Genomic DNA, 23784 nt, shown 5'->3' with positions numbered 1-23784 from the left:
TGCTTTTCTTTCTCAATACTTTCTTTTATTAGATGGAAATTTATTCAATCTTTGAGGATATTCAAAGATGCTTCAATATTCAACCATGAAAATGTGAAGTATAAGTACTAAGGGGCTTCAGTGGAAAAACTTAAGTAACTTGTTCAGAGCCAGGAAGAGAATACAGAATTACTGAATCAAAACTGTTGTTGAAATTCTGTGATCATATTTATTTCCGTATAAGTTCTTTTTAACTAACTGAGGAACTGTGAAATTTCTTCACCCTATTTATTGAAAAGTTCTCTTCAAGGAGAGATGAAAATATTTAAAAAATCAAATGCTAAAAAAAAATAAAATAGAGAATAGGCTCTTCATGATAAAACCTCATCAAGTTTATGCTTAAGTAGACTTCTTTCCATAAGTGACTAACTGATCTACTGAATTCCTCAAATGCTTGCAATTTGTTTTTTGGCCATATAGTCTATGCAAGAAGACTTGCTGGCATTGTCATTATCTTTTTACCACTTGTTATTGGGAAAATTATTAAATAATATGTTTTGTTATCCCGTTGGTAAAAGCAATTATAAAGTTTAAGATTGTGTATTGAAAGCAAATAGTCTTATTTTATGTAATCCTCTAGAATCCTGCAGCGGCTGGTCATGTTTTTCGATTGATCTTTACTCTCATAAGTTTGATTCATGTAAAAATAAAAAGTAATCTAGTAGACTTGAATATTCGGAATTTTTCCTTGGCCTTTAGTTTCTGTTTTAAATTAAACAAGTCTTTTATTTTTTAATATTAGCGATGTAAATAATTGAAGATATCTGCTTGTGGTTGTTTGTCTTGACCTATTTCTGCCTCAGAATGCTTAGCTCATAGGCATACATGAACATTCTTTTTCTTGTTCCCAAGCCCTCAGGGTAATTTGGTATTGTAATGAGGGCCAATTACAAAGTCACCATAGGTGTCTTATGTTTACTATGGCTGAATTACCAAAGTGAAATGATAAATAGATAACTGACAGTTTGAGTGAAAAAGAGTTTAAAGTGTGATAACGCTTCAATTGACAGACTCCCCTCAGGGTTGTGTTACACTGCTAAAATGGATGAACTTTTCTGGTTTTGCTATCAGCATGCATAGGAGTGTCATTCTAAGTGCCCTTGAAGTGTAAACTTTCTGATTTTTTGGCTTGATCTGAAGGCACATGTTTTTTCCTCACTGTTTCTTTTACGAAAGTGATCCTATACTGGAAGAGCAGTGCACTTATCTGTTCAAGTTAATTTTTGTTTCAAGTAAGAAAAAGTAATCTTAACCAGCCCCAAAAATAATTCCAAAAAATAACTTTAGGTATGAAAGAATATCTGGTTTTTGTTAAGATTAGGTTTAACAGTTCATAATCATGGACTCAAGGCATCTTAGTGATCATTTTGTACAAATATAAGCTTTCAGAATACTATGGAAGATACTTGGAATGAAGAAATGATGAATGTCATATTATTAAACTCAATCTGTACCAAACTCAGTATGAAAGATGCTTGGCACATCTCCACCTGTCTCTGGATCCCAGAATCATAGAATTTTTGAGCTGGAGGGAACTTTAGAAATGGTGTAGTCAGTAGGTCAGAGGAATCTTAAAAGGCTTCTGGTTCAACTACTCTTTTGATGCCTACCTAGTCACATGAGAAAAATGGGCATTGAAGTTTGCCCAGTGTCAGACAACTAATTAGCAAGAAAGGAGGCAAGTTTTCTAATTCCTAGCCATTGCTATTTTGGTTACACTAGAAACAAAAACAAAAGATGGCATTATGGTATGGGGAAGTTGACACAGCATGAAGGGTAAAAAAGAGTAGTAGAGATTAGACAAAGTAAGTGATAGTGATATAGAAAATGAGCTAAAGAAAGAAAGTTAGGTAAGCCTTTTCCTCCCAATTTTTAATACTTTGGATGACCAAAAAGTGGCTTCCGTTAACATGGCTGAATAAAAAGCTTCAGGAGAACTAGTAGTCCTCAGCTGATCATGTCTTGTCCTTAGATTTGCTGACATGGTTTTATAGGTTATGAGCCTTTTATGCTTTGCTTCATTTCTAGCAATTTCGAGGTACTTTTGTACATGTAATGATGTATGTATGTTTTGAAAACATAGATTTCCCTTTTGGATAGTTCATCGATAAATTATATATGTATAATTGTTTTTCACTTTTAAGGACAACAAACTGGGAAAGATAAATATTGGATTTCAAAATCAGATTTAATTTTTTTATTGATACATAGAATTAATGAAAATAAAAATGGCCCATTATTCTACCACTTAGTCCCAAATGACAATTGAAAAAAGAAAAGTAATAACATACACATGGTTAGAAGACTCAAAATTACAGAAAGGCATAAATGAAAAGAGATCTCTCTTTTCATCCCCTTAACTCTTCAAAGAAACTATAAGGTTTATGTATATTCTTCCAAAACATTTAAAATATATATTTGCTATATGTGTATATATTCTTTTAAAAGCTTAAACTCATCAGGGCACAGACAAATCCAACTCATTTTTTAAGGGCTATATCTTTTGTATGAATTTACCATAATTTATTTAACATATTCCTTGATGGTAGACATTTGGTTTATACCCAGGTTTTTTGTCTATTAAACAACGCAGCATATATATTCACATTAATGGTGAAATTTAAAATTTTGGTTATTATTGACAAATTGCCCATGTAATTCTCATAGAAGTAAAAGTTTATACTTCTACTAATAGTGTATATTTATACTTCTACTAATTTATACATCATTTAATAGAATATGACACACCTTGCTAAGACTGGGTTTTGTCAAACATCATACTGTTTGATTAGTCTCCATTAATAAAATTTACTTGTGATAATAGAGAGGCAAAGGACATTAGTAGATAGTACATGAAAGTAAATGCAAATTATTGTTGAAACTTGTTAGAATGTTCATACAATATAATGTTAAACCTTGTTAGAAAGAATAAAAAATACAAATCAAAATAAGATTTTATTTTTTTATCTTTAAAATAGGCAAAGATAAGAAAAGCTACTAGTGTTGATAAAGGTGTGGAAAAAAGATGAAGTGGTATACACTTTCTGGAGGATAATTTGGTGATATTGTTTTCAAGAAACTTAAAAATATTTTATACTCTCTGATCCATAATCCCATTTCTAAAAGTATATACTAAGAAAATATTTAGAAGTGGGCATAAAAATGCTCATTGCAGCATTATTTATAAAGCAAAATTTGGTAACAGTCTAAATGCCCAATAATAATGAAACTGGTTCGTCAACAATGGCAGATTAATTCAGGGTACATATGTGGGCAACAATGAAAAAATGCTTAGTGATATGAGAAAATATTTCTCATAGGATTTTTAATAAAATAGGCTGAGAGACAAAAAGTGTTCCCAGTTTTGTAAAAAATGTTTATTTATTGTGGCTTGATTGGTAATAATCCTCAAGATTTGCTTTGTTCTCATTTTAATATTGGGTCACATTGTAGAGATATATCCACATATACATATGTATAGAAGAAATATGAAATGACATACATCAAAATGTTAATAGTACATTCTTTGTGTAATGGAATTATAGATAATTTAGGGATTTTTTTGTATTCTTTGGTGTTTTCCAAATATTTTGTGTGTGTGTGTGTGTGAGGAAGATTAGCCGTGAGCTAACATCTGTTGCCAATCCTCCTCTTTTTTCTGAGGAAGATTGGCCCTGGGCTAACATCTGTGCCCATCTTCCTCTACTTTATATGGGACACCACCACAGCATGGCTTGACAAGGAGTGCCTTGGTCTGCGCCCGGGATCCGAACCTGGGAACCCCAGGCTGCCGGCTGAAGCAGAGCATGTGAACTTAACTGCTACACCACCAGGCCGGCCCCATGTATTTTCCCAATAGTTTGTAGTGAACAGTCTTACTTTATTTTTCCCTAGGACATTCCTCCCTTCCTCCCCTCCCTCCCACTCTTCCTCCTTTCTTTTTACTTATTTATATTTGATTAAGTAATACTGTCTCATGGCTCAAATTGAAAAGATACAAAAGTATCTATAGAGAAAAATCTCTCCCGCTCCTGTCCCCAACTCATTTAGCTCTCATCTTTGAAAGAACCCAGTGATACCATTGCTCTTGTATACCCTTCCAGAAATATTTTTGCATAATATCACTTTAATCGGAACAAAGCCACAACAAACATAATTTTAAAAATATTTTTCTCAAGTTAGTTTGGGGTATCTAGAACTATACAGATCTAGAACTCTAAGTCAGTGTACTTTCTTTAAAATGGTTGTGATTGTAGATATGGTGAACTCTGTCTCCTGTAAAATCTTTGCCTTGTGGCTTTAATACTGTTTCTAAAATTCTGAGATAAACTTGTTTTATTCCTTCTGTTCCAGTATTGGTTCACATTTCAGTTATGGATATTTGTTTTTAGGGCAAATCCTGCTATTTTTTTCATGGTGTTCATAAAATTAGTGATCAACACACATTACAGACTCTCCAAGGGATGTGCAAAGCCTGGGATATAGAAGAACTCATCAGCTTGGGGAAGAAACTAAAGGCATGTCCATATTACACAGCACGAGAACTAATAGAGGATGCTGATATAATATTTTGTCCCTACAACTATCTTCTGGATGCGCAAATAAGGGAAAGTGTGAGTAGATATGTAAAAATGAGAATTTTTTTCCTACTTATTTGGGTATAAGTGATGAATGTAAAAGCTTTTAGATGTTTTAATGTCTTTTACTTTATTTTTTGCTTTATATTTAATTTATGTAAATGTATAAACATTAGAGAACTGAAAATATATTCTAAGTTGTATTAAAACTGAATTTTAGACCTTGTCGTTTTAATTTCCAAAGTAATAAGTACTTTTAAGGATTTAGTACTGCAGTGGGATTATAGCAAGGTTTTTCAATCCTGATAATAATGACATTTTGAGCTGGATAATTCTTTGTTATGGTGCGCTGTCTTGTGCATTTTAGTATGTTTAGCAGCATGTCTGGTTTTATCCACTGGATACCAGTAGCATCCTCACAATTGTCACAATCAAAAATGTCTCCAGACACTGCCAAATCTGGGGGGCAAAATTACCCCCAGGTGAGACCCATTTATAGCTATTACTCTTTCCGTTTATGAATAGTCAGAAAGAATTATTTTAAAACACGTATCTGAAGAATCTGTATTTTGAAGAAGTTATGTTGGGAGAGTATGCGTACTCTGCAAATTATGCTTTGTGAGCTTTTGAGAAGTGAACTTTGGATACAGCATTTGTGTTTATTTGCCTGGTTCTTCTTAGAGACATCCACTTGTTACGGCATAAGACAAAAAAGTGAATAATTTGGTGTATTCAATTGTTATTCCTCTCTTTAGATCTGACTGCACAACTCTCATTAGCTTTCTGTTTCTTTAAGTTTGAAATTAATAGGCATTACGTTTACTACCCCTGCACTACCTCTTATTTGGTTGCCTCTTAGCTAGGTCTCTTTCCTCTGAACCACTATGCATATGAATGCCAGGTCAGTCTTCCTAATATTACTTTTATTATATCTTTCCTCTGCTTAAAAATCTGTTATTTTTCTCTTTGCTCATGAGATAAAGTCCATATTTCTTAAGCTTACTCTCAAGATGCTCAGTAGTCTGACCTGAACTGCCTTCTCTGCTACAAACTCCCAACTTGAACGCTTCAAAAATTACCTCCTAGTACCCTGAGGATACCTTGTTCTTTCCTATATCTCTGCTTTTGATGAAACCTATATTGAAATGCCCTCCTCTCTGTCTATCAAAATCCAAATCCTACTCATCTTTTAAACCCCGGTATATTTCCTACTCTTCTGTGCTTCTTTCTCAGTCATCTTCAGCCCTCTGTATATTATTATTTCCTCAGAATAACTCATTGGCAATTGCGTTGTGACATTTCTTTGTATTAGTCAGGACTCTTTCAATTGCAAGTGACACAAACTCAGCTTCAATAGAGCTTAAGAAAAATACTTGAGTGACTCTTCATTGTGATGGCTTTATTCTCAGGAAAGTCCTTTCCAGAACAAAGAAAGATAACCATAAGCACCTAGCTAACCTGGGAAAAAGAACATGATCTCATATTAGTCACTCCAGATTACTCTGATTGGCCTAGCTTAGATCTCATATCCATTCTTGAACCAGTCACTGTGACCACAGAGGGATGGAATACTTTATTTAATTGACAAGCCTGAGTTCTGAGTCTACCCATTTTGTGAGATTAGTGATGTCCCTTGATTAAGAGATTAACAGTCCTCCCAACCTGGGAGCTGGGGAAGAACAATTCTCAAAATGAAGGGTTGCAGGAAAGACTAAAAGAAAACGGATACATATTATATTATATTTGTATTTTGAGAGTCTATTGAATCTTGTATTATTTTAAAGGTTTTTTTTTACCCTGCTTTTTAAATTATGTTGGAGATTTCTTCATAGTGGGATTTTTATACCCCTTTGTGTAGCCAGTTGTACCTTGATCCAGGCTCAGTTAACACATATTATACTGGTTGATAGGTTTGCAAAGTATTTTAAGAGTGAAAAATGGCAAACCCTGTAATGTTGAGCTACAACTCTGTTGGTTGGCCTTAGTGCTTTAAAAATTTTAAGACCTAGACAAATACTGTATGATTTCCTTCATTAAGTAGTAGATAATAACAACAATACACAAACACATAGAGACAGAGATTGGATTGGTGGTTACCAGAGGGGAAGGGGGGAGGGAGGAGGGCGAAAGGGATAATTTGGCACATGTGTGTGGTGATGGGTTGTAATTAGTATTTGGGTGGTGAACATGATGTAATCTATGCAGAAATAGAAGTATAATGATGTACACCTGAAATTTATACAATGTTATAAACCAATGTTACTGCAATAAACAAAAAATTAAAAAAAAAAATTTAAGACCTAGAATCACTTGCTTATGTAATTGCACTTGCAATATTGGCCTATAGGTGTGAATTTTTAAATGAAATATCTTGCCTACGGCTGTTGAATCCATTTTGCTGAATGCTTTACGGGAAAATTCTTTTATCTTATAGATGGATATCAATCTGAAAGAACAGGTTGTCATTTTAGATGAAGCTCATAACATTGAGGACTGTGCTCGAGAATCAGCAAGTTACAGTATAACAGAAGTTCAGCTTTGGTTTGCTCGAGACGAACTAGATAGTATGGTCAACAATAATATAAGAAGGAAAGACCATGAACCCCTGCGAGCTGTGTGCTATAGCCTCATTAAGTAAGAATATTTGTCTGTCAGTGTCATTTGTGCTGCCTTTGGATTAAAAACATGTTTTATTATGCCAGAATATTTTACGGTTAGTAAACTTTGACCAGGCTACTTGGGAAGGGGATTGTTCCTTGTCAGTTAAACTTTTAAAAATAGGCTAGTACAAACTTTTATCTTGTTGAAAAGAATATAATGAACATAACTGATTTTTCAAAATGATAATTGTGAATCTTTCCTAATTTAATAGCCCCATACGATGTGTATAGGACGTTGGGCTGAACATAAACTAAACGTGGCTTTAAGTAACATATTTTAAAATTCTGGACCATAGCTTTAATTTATCACTTTATCCTCCAGTTTGAGTAGGATTCTGGTTTGATGAGTTTCAATCCAAGATTTCAATACTCTAAAATAATTTAGTAATAATTTTAGTAGAATTTACATTAGATAATGTCCCTTTCATTAGACATTAGGTTGTTGACCTAGAATCTCTTTATCTTAGGAAAAAACTCCCCTGACTCTACACCCCATTCATTTACTGCAGCATTTTTATGTTCCTTTCACAGTATACCTTAAAAAAATTTTGAGTATTGTACAGTCACATATTTGAACGTAAAAGATATACAAATTTATATTGTAAAAACCTCCTTCCCACCCCGTCCCCTGTCTGCTTAGTTACTGTCTTCATGAACACGTTTATCATTCAGTGCATATTTATGCATATATGAGCCAGTATAGATACTTTCTCTTATCCCTCCTTTTTTATCAATGATAGCATACTGCCGTACTTTTTTTGTCTTCTCCATTTTAAACGTAAAAATGTAGTTTACTTTTTTAAAACCACTTTGAGATACACTTGACATACACAAAGCTGTAAATATTTAATGTATACAACTTGATGAGTTTATAGATAAGTATAAATCTGTGAAACCATCGCCACAGTCTATGCCATAAACACATTCATCACCTCTGGAGGTTTCCTTCTGCCTTTTTTAGTTATTATTATTTTTTTGTAAAATAACGATATAAGATCTACCCTCTTAGCAAATTTTTTTTTTTGGTGAGGAAGATTGGCCCTGAGGTAACATTTGTTGCCAAGCTTCCTCTTTTTGCTTGAGGAATATTGTCCCTGAGCTAACATCTGTGCCAATCTTCCTTTGTTTTTGTTTTTCTTTTTTTTTTTTTTGTGAGGAAGATAGCCCTGAGCTCACATCTGATGCAAATCCTCCTCTTTTTTGCTGAGGAAGACTGGCCCTGGGCTAACATCCGTGCCTATTTTCCACTACTTTATATGGGACGCCGCCTCAGCATGGCTTGATGAGCGGTGTGTAGGTCCGTGCCTGGGATCCGAACCTGCGAACCCGGGGCCGCTGAAGCAGATCGCATGAACTTAACCACTGTGCTGCCAGGCCGGCCCTGCAAATTTTTAAGTATACAATGCAGTGTTGTTAACTATAGGCACTATGCTTTATACATATATTTTCCTGTATCTTGCTTTTTTTCACTTAATATATTTTGGACATCTTTCCATTTCAAGACCTAGAAAGCTTTATCAGTTTTAAAAAATAGTTGCCTAGGGCCGCTCAGGTAGCGTAGGTGGTTAAGTGAGTGCGCTCCACTTTGGTGGCCAGAGTTCGCAGGTTCGGGTCCTGGGCATGCACTGACGCACTGCTCGTCAAGCCGTGCTGTGGCGGCATCCCATATAAAGTAGAGGAAGATGGGCACAGATGTTAGCCCAGGGCCAATCTTCCTCAGCAAAAAGAGGAGGATTGGCATCAGATGTTAGCTCAGGGCTAATCTTCCTCACACACACAAAAAAAAAGTTGCCTAGAATTCCATTGCATGGATGTACAATAATTTATTTAACCAGCCTCTGATTAATAGATATTGAAGTTATTTACAATCTTTTGCTGTTATATTGCTGTAATGAATAACTTTGAACATATACCATTTCATATGTATGGGAGTATATCTGTAGGAAAATTCCTAGAAGTAGAATTGTTGGGTCAAAGCATAGATTTACATGTAACTTTGATAGATATTTCTAAAATTTACACGATAGGTGGGTGGGTGGAGGACTACTTTATACTCTTACCAGCAATGTATAAGAGTATGAAAGTTGTTTTTTCTAGCCTGATGAGTGAAAAGTAGTACCCCAGTACAGTTTTCATTTCATTTCTCTTAGTATGAGGGAGATTAAGTGTCTTTAAGGGCCATTTATATTTCCTTTTCTGTCAACTGTCTGTTGACATCTTTGTCCTTCTTTTGTTCTTTGTTGTTATGGTTCTTTTTCTTATTGATTTGTACAAGCTTTTTGTAAATTAACCCGTTGCCTGTGATAAGAGTTGCAAATACTTTTTCTACCATTTTGCCATAAGCTTGTTTCTTTCCTTGTGATATTTTTGCCATGTAGAAGTTTGTCATTTTTATTTCACAGCATAATTTGTTGAAAGCATTGTCTATAGTTGCTAATTCTATTTTCTCACTTCCCATTCTTTCCTCATCCATCCCAGTAGTGTTGCTATCCTTGTAATTTTACTGAAATTATTCTTATCAAGGTCACCAATGATCCATATATTGCCAAATCCAAAGGTTAATGTTCTGTTATCTTACTCAGCTTCTCAGCAGTGTTGGGTGTTGTTGACTACCACCACTATAAAAAGTGTTTTTGTCTTAACTTCTGTGAAATAAAAGAAAATATATAGATTGGTCTCCGTCGCCAGTTCCTGGCACAGAGCTCCTAAAACCCTTGTAATTTCCTAAGTGATAAGAGCACTAGCAGTATCTTTTGTTCTAATATTTGGTCTTTGACCCCGGTTCCTGACACAGAGCTCTTAAATGCTTTGGGATTTCCTAGGTGATAGGACTGTCTTTTGGTCCTATGAGGCGATGCTTGGTGGGCTCTTGGATAGGGACTGTTCACCAGAAAGACCAAACCATAATTAGAAGTTTGGAACTTTCAGCCCCACCTTCCCCTTTGGGAAGGGGAGGTGGGGCTGGAGATTGAGTTAATGGTCGGTCATGCCTCCGTGATGAAACCCTGATAAAAATACCAAAAGTACAAGATTCAGAGAGCTTCTGGTTGGTGAACACATCTATGTGCTTGGAGAGTGGCACACCCTATCTCCACAGGGACAGAAGCTCCTGTGCTCCAGACCCTTCCAGACCTCACCCTATGTATCTCTTCATCTGGCTATTTATCTGTATCCTTTATTATGTAATAAACCGGTAAATGTAAGTGTTTCCTTGAGTTCTGTGAGCTGTTCTAGTAAATGCTCAAACCTGAGGAGGGGCCATGGGAACCTGATTTATAGCTAGTTGTTCATAAGCACAGATGACAACCTGGACTTTTACGACTGACATCTGAGGTTGTGGGGTGGGGGAGTGGGACAGTCTTGTGAGACTGAGTGCTTAACCTGGGGGGTCTGTGCTAACTCCAGTTAGTATCACAATTGAATTGAATTGAATTTTAGACAACCAGCTGGCATCTTGGAAAATTGCTTGGTGTGGGGAAAAAAACCCATGTTCATTTAGTGACCAGAGATGTCAGAAGTGAAGTAGTGAGAGCAGAGGAAATACACAGGAGTGTTTTTTCCTAGACAGCTTCTATGACGTGACATCTTCTGGTTTTCCTCCGCCTCACAGTCCATTCTTTCTCAATTTCTTTTGATGGTTCTCACTCTGTTTGATGTCTGAATGTTGAAGTGCCTCAGAACTTGGTCCTGGGACCTCATTTCTTTTCTAGCTCTGCCCTTTCCTTAAATTACATAACCCAGTATCATAGCAGTACTGTCTAGCCCCAGCCTCTCCCTGGAATACTATTTTCATATATCCAGCTATACTTTGTATCTCTGTTTGGATATCAAATTTCAACTTTCCAAAACAAAACTCTTTCCTTTCCGCTACCTACTCCCGCACCTGCCCCCATCTTCCTTATCTAAGCAAGTAGTACCAACCAGTTCCTCAAATCAAAAATCTTAAATATTATTTTTGATTACTGCCTCACCTCGTTCAATTCATCAGTAAGTTTTATAAATGCTACCTGCACGATATGCCCCAAATCCTTCAATCTCATATCTATTATCCCAGAATTGTCTCTCAACTAGAATACTGTAATAGCCTTCCAAAGGTCTCTGCTTCCATTCTTGCCTTTCTCCTATAATCCATTCTGTTGCAGAAGCTGGAGTCATCTTTAAACACTTAAAATAGATTGTCTCTCTCTTATTTAAAATCCTCTATTTAAAACCTTCCCATTGCACTTTGAATAGAATCCAAGTTTCTTCTCCTGGCTCAACATTGTCTGATTCCTGTTTATCACTAACATTGTTCGTGCCATTATTCCTTTTTGCACATTGTGTTGCGACTGCATTGGTCTTTTTTCAAGTCCTTAATTAAGCAAAATTTGTTAGCCACCTCAGCATCTTTGTACTAGCTATTCCTTCTGCTTGTAATACTCTTTTTTTCTGATCGTTCCATGACTAGGTACTTTTTGCTTTCAATTGTTAGAATAAACGTCACCTCAGGGAGAGCTTCCTTGACGTTCAAATTAAAGTAGCAATTAGATTACATTAACCTAACTTATTTTCATTATATCACTTATCACTACCTGATATTTTCTTGTTCCTGTATTTGTTTCTAAGATTGTTTCTGTCTCTCTTTAGTAGAATGTAATTTCCGTGAGAATAAGGACCTTGCCTATTTTATTTACTGCTGTTATTTCCACTACCCAGTACAGTGTCTGGCATAATATAGGCATTTAAACATTTATTGAATGTACAAATGTGTGTATATATATAAATGAATATATTTATATATTTTTTAGTAATTCTCTTTTTTGTGTTAATATGTAACACTAATGTGTTTCTTTATTAGGTTGTTTTGTATTTCCTTTTATGTGCATTTGGGATAAACTCCTAAGCTCTCAGTTGGAGAAACAATCAAGTAAAGCAGTGTGAATGCACAAGACACAACTGGGAAATCACATGCATATTTCTCTTTTATAAGTAAAAGCTTACTTTTTTAGCTATATAAATTTTTATTTTGCAATATGAGGCATGCATGCTTTTTAAAAGATTTCTTAATTAATCCACGTTTGTGCCCTAATAGCTTCAGAGATTACAGACCAACATATCATAGTTCTCTTTGTTCTGTTGAAATAGTGCACATAAGGTTGATACTGGTTGATGGAATTGTTTTATTTTATTCCAGTTGGTTAGAAGCAAACTCTAAACATCTTGTGGAGAGAGATTATGAATCATCCTGTAAAATATGGAGTGGAAGTGAAATGCTCTTAAATTTACACAAAATGGGCATCACCACTGCTACTTTTCCCATTTTGCAGGTAAGATTTTTTTTCCACCCATGAAATTCATTTAGTGAATTAGAAATGATTTAATAGTGAATAATTTAATCCAGAGTAAAAAAAAGTAGCAATTTAATTGTTTTAAAATTTTATTATCTAAGTTGGATAATCTTTAAGTGATGGTGTAAATTGTGGAAAATTCATCTTTTGTTCTCCTTAGAGGTTATAAACCTGGGTGGATAGAGATCATAAATGGGCTATGGGATACTATGAAGCTTTTGAAATTGTATGTAAAATTTTGTATGTACTTCTGTACATTTTTCTGGATAGAGACTTCATGCTTTATATCATATTTTCAGAGTTCTTTTTGCAGATGAGAATGTTTTTGTTGTTGTTCTTATTTGTTTAAATTAATAAACTACTTTTTAGAGTGGTTGTTTTAGGTTTATAGAAAAATTGAGCAGAAAGGACAGTTTTCATAAACCCCCACCCCCAGCCTCACACACACACACACACACACACACACACACACACACACAGATACTATGGTTTCTCCTATTATTAACATCTTGCAATAGTATAGTACGTATATTACAATTGAACCAACATTGTTACGTTGTTGTTAACTAAAGTCCATAGTCTACATTAGGGTTCACTTTTGTATTGTATAGTTCTATGAGTTTTGATAAAAATATAAAGTTGTGTATCCACTATGACAGTATTATATAGAATACTTTCACTGCATTAAAAATCTTCTGTATTGTATTTATTCATCTCTTCATCACGCTTCATTTCCCCTGCCGAACCCTTGGCAACCAGTGATTTTTTTTTTTTTCTGACTCCATAGTTTCCCTTTTCCAGAATGTCATATAGTTGGAATCATACAGTATGTAGTCTTTTCAGACTGGCTTCTTTCACTGAGTAGTATGCATTTAAGTTTCCTCCATGTCTTTTCATGGCTTGATAGCTTGTTTCTTTTTATTACTGAGCAATATTCATTGTATGTATGCACCATCCATAGTTTGTTTATCCATTCACCTACTGAAGGACATATTGGTGGTTTCCAAGTTTGGGCAATTGTGAATAAAGCTACTGTAAGAATTTGTGGGCATGTTTTTGTGTGGACATACTTCTCATTTGGGTAACTACTTAGGAACACAGTTGCTGGATTATATGGTGAGACATGTTTAGCTTTGCAAGAAACTGCTTAACTGTCTTCCAAAGTGGCTATACCATTTTACATCCCCACCGGCAGTAAATGAGAGTTCCTGTTGTTTCACATCCTTGCCAGCATTTGGTGTTATCAGTGTTTTGAATTTTAGCCAGCTAATAGATATGTAGTGGTATTTCATTTTTTTAATTTACAATTCCCTAATGACATATGATGTGGAGCCTCTTTTCACATGCTTATTTGCCATCTACATTTCTTATATGGTGATGTGTCTCTTCTGATCTTTTGCTTACTTTTCAGTTGGGTTGTTTGTTTTCTTATTGTTGAGTTTTAAGAGTTCTTTGTATATTTTGTATACAAGTCCTTCATCAGATAGGTGTTTGCAAATATATTCTCCCAGCCCGTGGCTTGTCTTTTCATTCTATTAACAGTGTCTTTCACAGAAGACAAGTTTTTAGTTTTAATAAAGTTCAACTTATCAATTTTTTTGTTTGATGGAGCAGGCTTTTGGTGTTGCATCTAAAAACTCATCATCAAAAACCAAAGTCACCTAGATTTTCTCCCATCTTTTCTTCTAGAAGTTTTATAGTTTTGTGTTTTATATTTAGGTCTGTGATCTATTTTGAGTTAATTTTTGTGAAGGTATAAGGTCTGTCTATAGGTTGATTTCTTTGCATGTGGATGTCCAGTTATTCTATCACCATTTGTTGAAAAGACCATTGTTTCTCCATTGGATTTTCTTTGCTCCTTTGTCAAAGATTAGTTGACTGTATTGGTCTGGGTCTATTTCTGGGCTCTCTATTCTTTTCCATTGATCTATTTGTCTTGACTACTGTAGCTTTGTAGTAAGTCTTGAAGTCTGGTTGTGTCAGTCCTCTGACTTTGTTCTTCAATATCGTGTTGCCTATTCTGAGTCTTTTGTCTTTCCATATAAACTTTAGAATCAGTTTGTCAATATCGACAAAGTAACTTGCTGGGCTTTTGATTGGGATTGCATTGAATCTATAGATAAGCTGGGAAGAGCTGACATCTGAACAATATTGAGTCTTCCTATCTATGAACATGGAGTATCTCTCCATTTATTTAGATCTTCTGTAATTTCTTTTATCATAGTTAGTAGTTTTCCTCATATAGATTTAAAGGTTTTTGAACCAAAAAGATAAGAACTATTGCTAACATGATCACCACTATCATTCTGGGCATATGAGTATTAAAAATATATTTAAATCAGACTATATTTATAATTTTTTGCCCCACATTTAAAAAATGCAGTGTGATATCATAAGTATTTTGCCACATTGTGTCATCTTTTCATGATTTTTTTGCATATACTTTCTGCAGTTTAAAGAGTATTCAGGGGGCTGGCCCAGTGGCGCAGCGGTTAAGCGCGCGCGCTTTGCTGTGGCGGCCCGGGGTCCGCAGGTTGGGATCCCGGGCGTGCACCGATGCACTGCTTGTCAAGCCATGCTGTGGTGGCATCCCATATAAAGTAGAGGAAGATGGGCATGGATGTTAGCCCAGGGCCAATCTTCCTCAGCAAAAAGAGGAGCATTGGCATTGGATGTTAGCTCAGAGCTGGTCTTCCTCACACACACACAAAAAAAAGATTATTCATATCAACAGTAAAATGGATAAATAAATTATGGAATATTTATATAGTGGAATACTACACAGCCATTAAAAAAACAAACCACTGCCACCACAACCATATGAATGAATCTTATAGACATAATGTTGAGTGAAAGAAACCAGACACAAAAGAGTACAAACTGTATGATTTCATTTTTATGAAATTTAAGAAAGCTGAAAATAATTATGCTAATAGAAGTCAGAATGCTGGTTACTACTCTGCAGGGGTAGGGAGCAATTTGGGCTGAGAAGGAGCAAATGGGAACCATCTGGGATTTGAGGAATGTTTTGTATCCTGTTGGAGTGTTAGTTACGTGGGTGTATGTGTGTGTGTTCAGTGAGCTATACACTTAAGATTAGTGCACTCTATATGTTATACTTAAATAAAAAATTTTTGGATTTATGTTTATCTATGCCTTCTGTGCATATATTTGATTAACATAAATATATTTCTGATATGATACGTGTTTATTTGTAGCCTCTTTTCATTTAACAATATATTATGAATACTTTTCTATTTTAATCAAGATTCTTTCACATGATTTTTAGTTGCTGTGTAGCATTTTTGTGAGTGCACATATTCTAAATTATTTGATTAATCTGGCATTTGAAATATAGGTTGTTGCTAGTTTTCCCAGAATAAGAAACAGTTCTGATATGGAACATCCTTGAAAATATATGTTTGTATATATCTCTCATTATTTTCTTTGTATATTCAAAATACTAATTCTTTGTTGCTTATTGCATTGCATGTATATTCTTGTGTCTATGGTTTGTTTATTCATGGTGTATCTTTTCCAAATTTTTTATTTGAGTGCGTTCAAATTTATCAGTGGTTTTCTTTTATGAATTGTGGTATTTGAGTTAAGTTTAGCAACCTTTCCTTATCCTGTGCTACATTTTCTCCTAAAAATGTTAAAGTTTTTTTTTTTTTTTTTTGCTGAGGAAGATTTGCCCTGAGCTAACATCCGTTGCCAATCTTCCTCTTTTTTTTTTTTTTTTTTTGCTTGAGGAAGATGAGCCCTGAGCTAACATCTGTGCCAGTCTTCCTCTACTTTATATGTGGGACACCACCACAGCATGGCTGGTGAGTGGAGTAGGTCTGCACCCGGGATCTGAACCTGTGAACCTGGGCCACCAAAGCAGAGCATGCAGAACTTTAACCACTCGGCCACAGGGCCAGGCCCAAGTACTTTTTTTTATAAAGGTTTTTAATCAGCCTCGGATTCATTTTTGTTTATGTTGTGAAGTAAAGAATCCATTTGATTTTCTTGTATGACAGTGAATTTTCTCAGCATCATTTACTAAATAGTCCATCCATTTCTCTCTGATTTTTAATACCACTCTGCCACATATCTGATTTTTATTTATGTGTGAATTCATTTCTGGACTCTATTCTGTTCTATAATTCTGTTTCTCTAAATTGTTATATTTGTTAATTACTGTAGCTTTAGAAAAATGCTGATATCTGGTAGGGCATATCTCCTAATTTGTTCTTTTCCTTGGGGATGATCTTGCCTATTGTTGGCCTTACTCTGCCATGTGAATTTTAGAATTCTTATAAATTTCCATGAAAAATTCTGTTGGAATTTTGATTGGAATTACATTGAATTAATGGGTTAATTTAGAAAGAATTGACATATTTACAGTATGGAGTTTTCCCATTTATGAGCAAGATATAATTATTCATTTATTATCTCTTCCTATATCTCTTTCAATAAAATTTTATAGTTTAATTTTAAAAGTCTTAGTTGCTTTTGGTTAGATTTATTCCTAAGTAAGTTAAAGTTTCTGTTTCTTTTTCAAATGGTATATTTTAAAAATTGCATTTTCTAATTATTATTGGGGTATAAGGATGGTAGTTGATTTTTATTTATTTACCTTGTAATCAACCACTTTGCTGAACTACCTTATAGGTTTGTCTATAAATTCTTAAATTTTTGTGTAGCTAATCATACTGCCTATGAGTAAGGACTGTTTTCTTTCTTTCCAATTCTTTCACATTTTATTTATTTCTTTACTGGTTTAAACTTCCAGTACATTGTTCATCACAGGCAATGAAAAAGACATCCTGGTCTTATTCTTACTTTAAAGGGACTGTATTACTAGTATTACACCATTTAGTAATATGTCTACTGTATTTTTTTAAAATGCTGTATTTTTGGGCCGGCTCCGTGGTGTAGTGGTTAAGTGCGCGCGCACCGCTGCTGGCGGCCCGGGTTCAGATCCCGGGTGTGCACCGATGCACCGCTTGTCAGGCCATGCTGTGGAGGCATCCCATATAAGGTAGAGGAAGATGGGCACAGATGTTAGCCCAGGGCCAGTCTTCCTCAGCAAAAAGAGGAGTATTGGCATGGATGTTAGCTCAGAGCTGATCTTCCTCACAAAAAAAAAAAAAATTCTTTATTTTTATTTTTTATTAATAGCTTGATTGTGATATAACTTACATGCCACAAAATTTACTCCTTGAAAGTATACAATTCAGTGGTTTTTAGTATAGTCAGAGTTGTGCAACTATCACTAGTATCTAATTTCAAAACATTTTCATCACCTCAGAAAGAAACCTTGTACCCATTTCCTTCATTGTCCCCATTTCCTTCTCTCGGAGCTCCTGGAAACCACTATTCTACTTTCTATTTCTGTGGATCTGCCTATTCTGGACATTTTATATAAATGGAAACATGATATGTGGCCTTTTGTCACTGGCTTCCTTCACTATGCATGATGTTTTCAGGGTTCATCTATGTTATAGCATGTATCAATACTTAATTCCTTTTTATTACCAAATAATATTCTGTGGTATGAATGTACTGCATTTTGTTTATCCATTATCAGTTGATATATTTAGATTGTTTCCACTTTTTGGCTATTGCAAATAATGCTGCTATGATTTTTGTGTGGACATGTATTTTCAGTTCTCATGAGTATATACTTAGGAGTGGAATTGCTTGGCCATATGGTAACTCAATGTTAAACTTTTTGAGGAACTGCCAAATTGTTTTCCAAAGGGGCTGCACCATTTTACAATCCTATCAGCAATGTATGAGGATTCTAATTTCTTCTACATCCTCACCAACACTGGTTATTATCTCTGTTTTGTTATAGTCTTGCTAGGGGCAATGAACTGGTATCTCAATGTGGTTTGATGTTCATTTTCCTAGTGACCCGTGATGTTGAGCATTTTGCCAAGTGCTTATTGTCCATTTATGTATCTCTTTTGGAGAAATTTTTATTCAAATTCTTTGCCCATTTTGAAATTGAGTTATTTGTCTTTTATTGTTGACTATAAGAGTTCTTTAAATATTCTGGACACAAGCACTTTATTGGATATTTGATTTGCAAATATTTTTTCTCATTCCATGGGTGCTGTAGGATTTTTATTGTTAGTTTTTTACTAGGTTAAGGAAATTTCCTCTAATCCTAGTTGGTAAAGAAATTCATCATTGTGATTGTTAAATTTTTTAGAAGTTAATTTTTACAAAAGTAACGTGCATATTTTAAAGAGTCAATTAGTATTATCAAGAAAAGCATTCATTTGCCCCCCTCCTTCTCAATCCCAATTTTCATTTCCCAGTGGCACTTTTAACTCTTATAGTGATTTATTCTGGTATTTAACCCCAATTTTCTAAATAACACATGGGTTCAGCTACTTTTGAGTTTTCAATTTAGATGTTCTCTATGACTTCCTATTAAATATGATGATGATTTAGCTCCTTTACACATACTCTCTCTCTCTTTTTTCCTCTCTCTGTCTCTTTCTCTCTTCCTACTTTTACCCCCTCCTTCTTTCCCTTTCTCTACTCTCCATTCTCTCAGCACAATTATATTAATATCCAGTGTGTATATCTATATGTATATATATGTATGTATATATATATATTATCATAGCTTATGATAGTAATATCATATAACTTGCCTGATTAAATTTTTATATAACTTTATGTTTCCTGTGAAGTAGTAATAACCTGTGTGTATGTGTTTCCTATTTGCTTGGTTTTCTATTTATCTGTAAACCCAGCTGTCAGTGTTTACGTAACCTAGCCAGAAGTGGCCTTGGAGTAGTCTCATGGTTCAATATGTAGAATTTCGTTCAGTCTTTCTGTTTTTAGTACAGTGCCTCACCTTCAGTAGTTCAGAAGTTCTGTAGTTTTATAGAGTAAATTGCCAGTATTCTGCCAGTGTTAGAGAGAAATAGTAGCCTTCGTATAAGGTATTGCTGAGGGGGCTTGATTTTTTAAAAGAACAATTTAATACTTGTTTTTCATTAATAATTTGTACTGCTGAATGTTTTTCCAAGTTCATATTGTCTTTTTCATTCTTTGTTTCTTTTTGAAAAATCTTTCTATTTGTATCCTTTAATGTTTTGTTCAGTGGAGACTAATTTTACTCTTATGGGTGTGTATTATTTCACAATATATCTGAATATTAAAACTTATCTGTCTTATTTATCTTAACTATTTCCCTATTTTATTTTCATTGAGCACATGTTTTATTGTCAAACATCAAAGTTGTCCCCAATATCTTTTATTGCTTCAATATTCAGTTTTCTCTTTCATAATGTGGGAAAGCATACTTTTCTTTTTTCTTATGATTTTATCTTAATGTCTATACTTCCATCCATATTAACACTTATGAGCCACAGAAAAACTAAGGAGCCAGTTAGCATACATTTTGTGTTTAGCATGGATTGTTTGCTTGAGTCATTCTTTTAATTTTGCTTGTCATATAGTCATATACTCAGCATCAGAGTACTCCCTGGAAATAATTCATTTAGGTGGCATATCAACTCTTTTAAGCTCCCTGGGGAAACCATTTGGTACATTTTTATTTGGTTCATTACTTTTGAAGGGCACTAAATAATACCCTAATTGCTGAAGAAGTAATGAACCTCCTAAATGTATACCTTAATATTAAAGTGTCTTTTACTCTGAAGAGAATTTGGGAATATATGGGGATCCAAAACATATTGTTAGCACTTGTGTATTAATAATATTTGCCTAAAATTTTAATGTATATTTCATTTGGGTTTTACTATAGTTTTGAGAAGTTTGTTTTTTCTCCTCCCCCTCGCCCCTGCACCGGTATACTTAATATGGTAATTTCTTATAGGGACATTTTTCTGCTGTCCTTCAAAAAGAAGAAAAAGTTTTACCAATTCATGGTAAAGAAGAGACAAGAGAAGTACCTGTTATTAGTGCTTCAACTCAAATAATGCTCAAAGGACTTTTTATGGTGCTTGACTATCTTTTTAGGCAAAATAGTAGGTAAGTAAAAATATCTGATCTGTATTTTTCCTCTTAAAAATATTAACCTTATTGGGTGCTAGCATGTGCTTCATATATACTAACTTTGTGTGAATACATAGGTTAATCGTAAACAAGTGGTATAAATATTGCTCTTACTTATTGGCACAGACTCAGATCAATTGAAATTAGTTTTTATTAATCAAAATGGGTATTGAAATCAGTAAATAAATACATTTAATTAATTCATCATTAAATTTATAGACCTCTAGGACTAAACTTAAGCATTTTTTTCTAAGTATAGTTTAGATATGTTTCTTCCAGTGTCAGAAAGTCTCTTTCTTATTGTATAAAGCCTCTGTTTAGTGAAATGTGGAAAATGAAAAGCAGTCAACTCCTCACATACTACCTCTTGTTAAGTTATGGTACTCCCTGGTTCCAGTATTTTTTTTAGTGTTTTTTATATTATGGTAAAATATACATAACATAAAATTTACCATTTTAACCATTTTTAAGTGTACATTTCAGTGGCATTAAGTATATTCACATTGTTGTGCAGCCATCATCAATATCCATTTCCAGAACTTTTTCTTCATCCCAAACAGGAACTCTTTACCCATGAAACAATATATCCCATTTCCCTCTCCGCACAGCCTCTGATTACCTCTATTCCACTTGCATCTCTGTGGATTTGTACTTTCTAGGTATCTCATATAAGTAGAATCATATAATATTTGTTCTTTTGTGTCTGGTTTGTTTCACTAGCGTAGTGTTTTCAAGGTTCATCCATGTTGTAACATATATCAGAATGTCATTCCTTTTTATGGATGAAGAATATTTAATTGTATGTGTATATCACATTTTGTTTATCCATTCTTATGTTAATGGACATTAGGATTGTTTCCACCACCCCCCTTTTTTTTTTGGTGAGGAAGATTGGCCCTGAGCTAACATCCGTTGCCAATCTTTCTCTTTTTGCTGAGGAAGATTAGCCCTTAGCTAACATCTGTGCCCATCTTCCTCTATTTTGTATGTGGGATGCCACCACCGCGTGGCTTGACGAGCGGTGCTTAGGTCCGTGCGTGGGATCCGAACCCATGAACCCAGGGCTGCCGAAGCGGAGTGTGCGAACTTAACCACTACACCACGGGCTGGCCTTGTTTCCACCTTTTACCTATTGTGAATAATGCTGCAGTGAACATTGATATACAAGTAACTGTTTGAGTCCCTGCTTTCAGTTTCTTCTGGGTACATACCTAACAGTGGAATTGCAGGATCAGATGATAATTCTGTATTTAACTTTTTGAGAAACCAACATACTATTTTCCATAGCAACTGCACATTTTAGATTCCCATAGTTATGCACAAGAGTTTCAATTTCTCCACGTCCTTGCCAATATTTGTTATTTTCCGTTTTTTGGGTAATAGCCATCCTAATCAATACAAAGTAGTGTCTCCTCGTGGTTTTGATTTAATGGTTAATTGATTTCCTTAATGGCTAGAGATGTTGAGCATATTTTCATGTGCTTATTGTCTATTTGTATATTTTCATTGGAGAAATGTCTATTCAAGTCCTTTACCCATTTTTGAATTTGTTTTTTTGTTGTTGGTATTTTTATTAAGTTGTAGGAGTTATTTGTATATTCTATATATTAATCTCATATCAGATATATGCTTTATAAATATTTTCTCTCATTTTTGGGTTGTCTTCTCACTCTCTTGATAGTGTCCTTTGATGTATAAAAGTTTTTAAGTTTTGATCAAGTCCAATTCATTTGTTTTTTCTTTTGTTTTTTGTGCTTTTGGTATATCCAACAAACATGCCCAAATCTGATGTCATGAAGATTTTCTCCTATGTTTTCTTCTAAGAGTTTTATAGTTTTTAGCTCCCAGTATTTTTATAAAATTCTGTGCACAGCTTATAGAGTCCCTGACTTGAACTTTGATCTAAGAGCGAAATTAACAGTCAGTATTATTGTGAGGATGATAGAGAATACCATATTTTATTCTGTTTAAGCCTAGGCATTTATAGCCTCTTATTGAAAGAAATTATAAGCTGGATGGAATCACAGAGATCATCTGGTTCAGTACCTTCATTAAAAATAGATGAAGACTGAGACCTAGATTTTAAAGGAACTTAAAAATTTTAGAATTAGTTTCCTGTATTTTTAAAACAGTAAAAATTGTCTTTCTGTTTTCTCAAGTAATAGGAAAGTATAAATCACATTTTAGTTTCTTTAACAATAATACAGTCATCTGTTTTGTAATTAATGATTTAACCTAGAGTGCAAAGAGCTCTAGACTAGGAGTTAGGAGGCCTGCATTTTAATTCTGGCTCTGCCATGATTTATGCAGTGTTTGAACATAGGAGTGGAAATTGGTAAGGGTTGAATGGTTGGTGATATCTAATCTGTGTAAGAGGGGGTTGATTCTAAGATTTAATGGCTTATTTTGTATCAGAATTACTGAATTTAATTCGTCGTGGGGGTTGCTGGTAGTGAGATTGTTACCTTTGAGTGAGAACATACCAGGACTCTCAATTTAGTTTTAGTATAATCAGTTTTTATATTGTATGTAGCTGAGACATTATATATTTTATAAAGTTTTGCCATTTACTTACCATTTTATTTTCATCTAGGTTTGCAGATGATTATAAAGTTGCTATTCAACAGACTTACTCTTGGATAAATCAGGCTGATACTTCAGATAAAAATGGATTCTTTGCTCTACCAAAAAATAAGAAACGTTTACGACAGAAAACTGCAGTTCGTGTGCTGAACTTTTGGTGCTTAAATCCAGCTGTGGTAAATTTATCATGTTGTAAATGAAAATTCTGTCTTCTTACTCAATACCAACAATTAAATAAATGTATTTGACTCTTTTAAAGATGATTTTATGTATCTAATGTTTTCTTTTAGGCCTTTTCAGATATTAATGGCAAAGTTTGGACGATTGTTTTAACATCTGGGACACTATCACCAATGAAATCCTTCTCATCAGAACTTGGTGTTACATTCACTATCCAACTGGAGGCTAATCATGTCATTGATAACTCACAGGTTAGTTTTTTTTTGAACGCTTTCAGTCTTTTTACCTCAATATAATTCTATATAAACAAATTAGAATGTACCTGAAGTACTAATAAATCAATCCTGATAGGAAATTCGACGTTTCAGTTTTAGAACAAAAGAAAATCTG

The 23784-nt window shown here is 34.3% G+C and overlaps 1 protein-coding gene across 1 annotated transcript in view; it reads left to right on the top strand.

Moving 5' to 3' along the window:
* BRIP1 (BRCA1 interacting helicase 1) overlaps positions 1-23784 on the top strand; it is a 167549-nt gene that overhangs the window by 49446 nt on the left and 94319 nt on the right. Inside the window, 6 exon segments of the mRNA XM_058560489.1 lie at positions 4431-4652; positions 7051-7250; positions 12450-12582; positions 20453-20607; positions 23225-23390; positions 23505-23645. Coding sequence (XP_058416472.1) covers positions 4431-4652; positions 7051-7250; positions 12450-12582; positions 20453-20607; positions 23225-23390; positions 23505-23645 — 1017 coding nt within the window.

Source organism: Diceros bicornis, chromosome 18 (genome assembly GCF_020826845.1).
Source record: "Diceros bicornis minor isolate mBicDic1 chromosome 18, mDicBic1.mat.cur, whole genome shotgun sequence".
Lineage (NCBI taxonomy): Eukaryota > Metazoa > Chordata > Mammalia > Perissodactyla > Rhinocerotidae > Diceros > Diceros bicornis.
The sequence above is the reverse complement of the archived record's forward strand: the minus strand, read 5'-3'. Positions and strand labels throughout refer to the sequence as shown.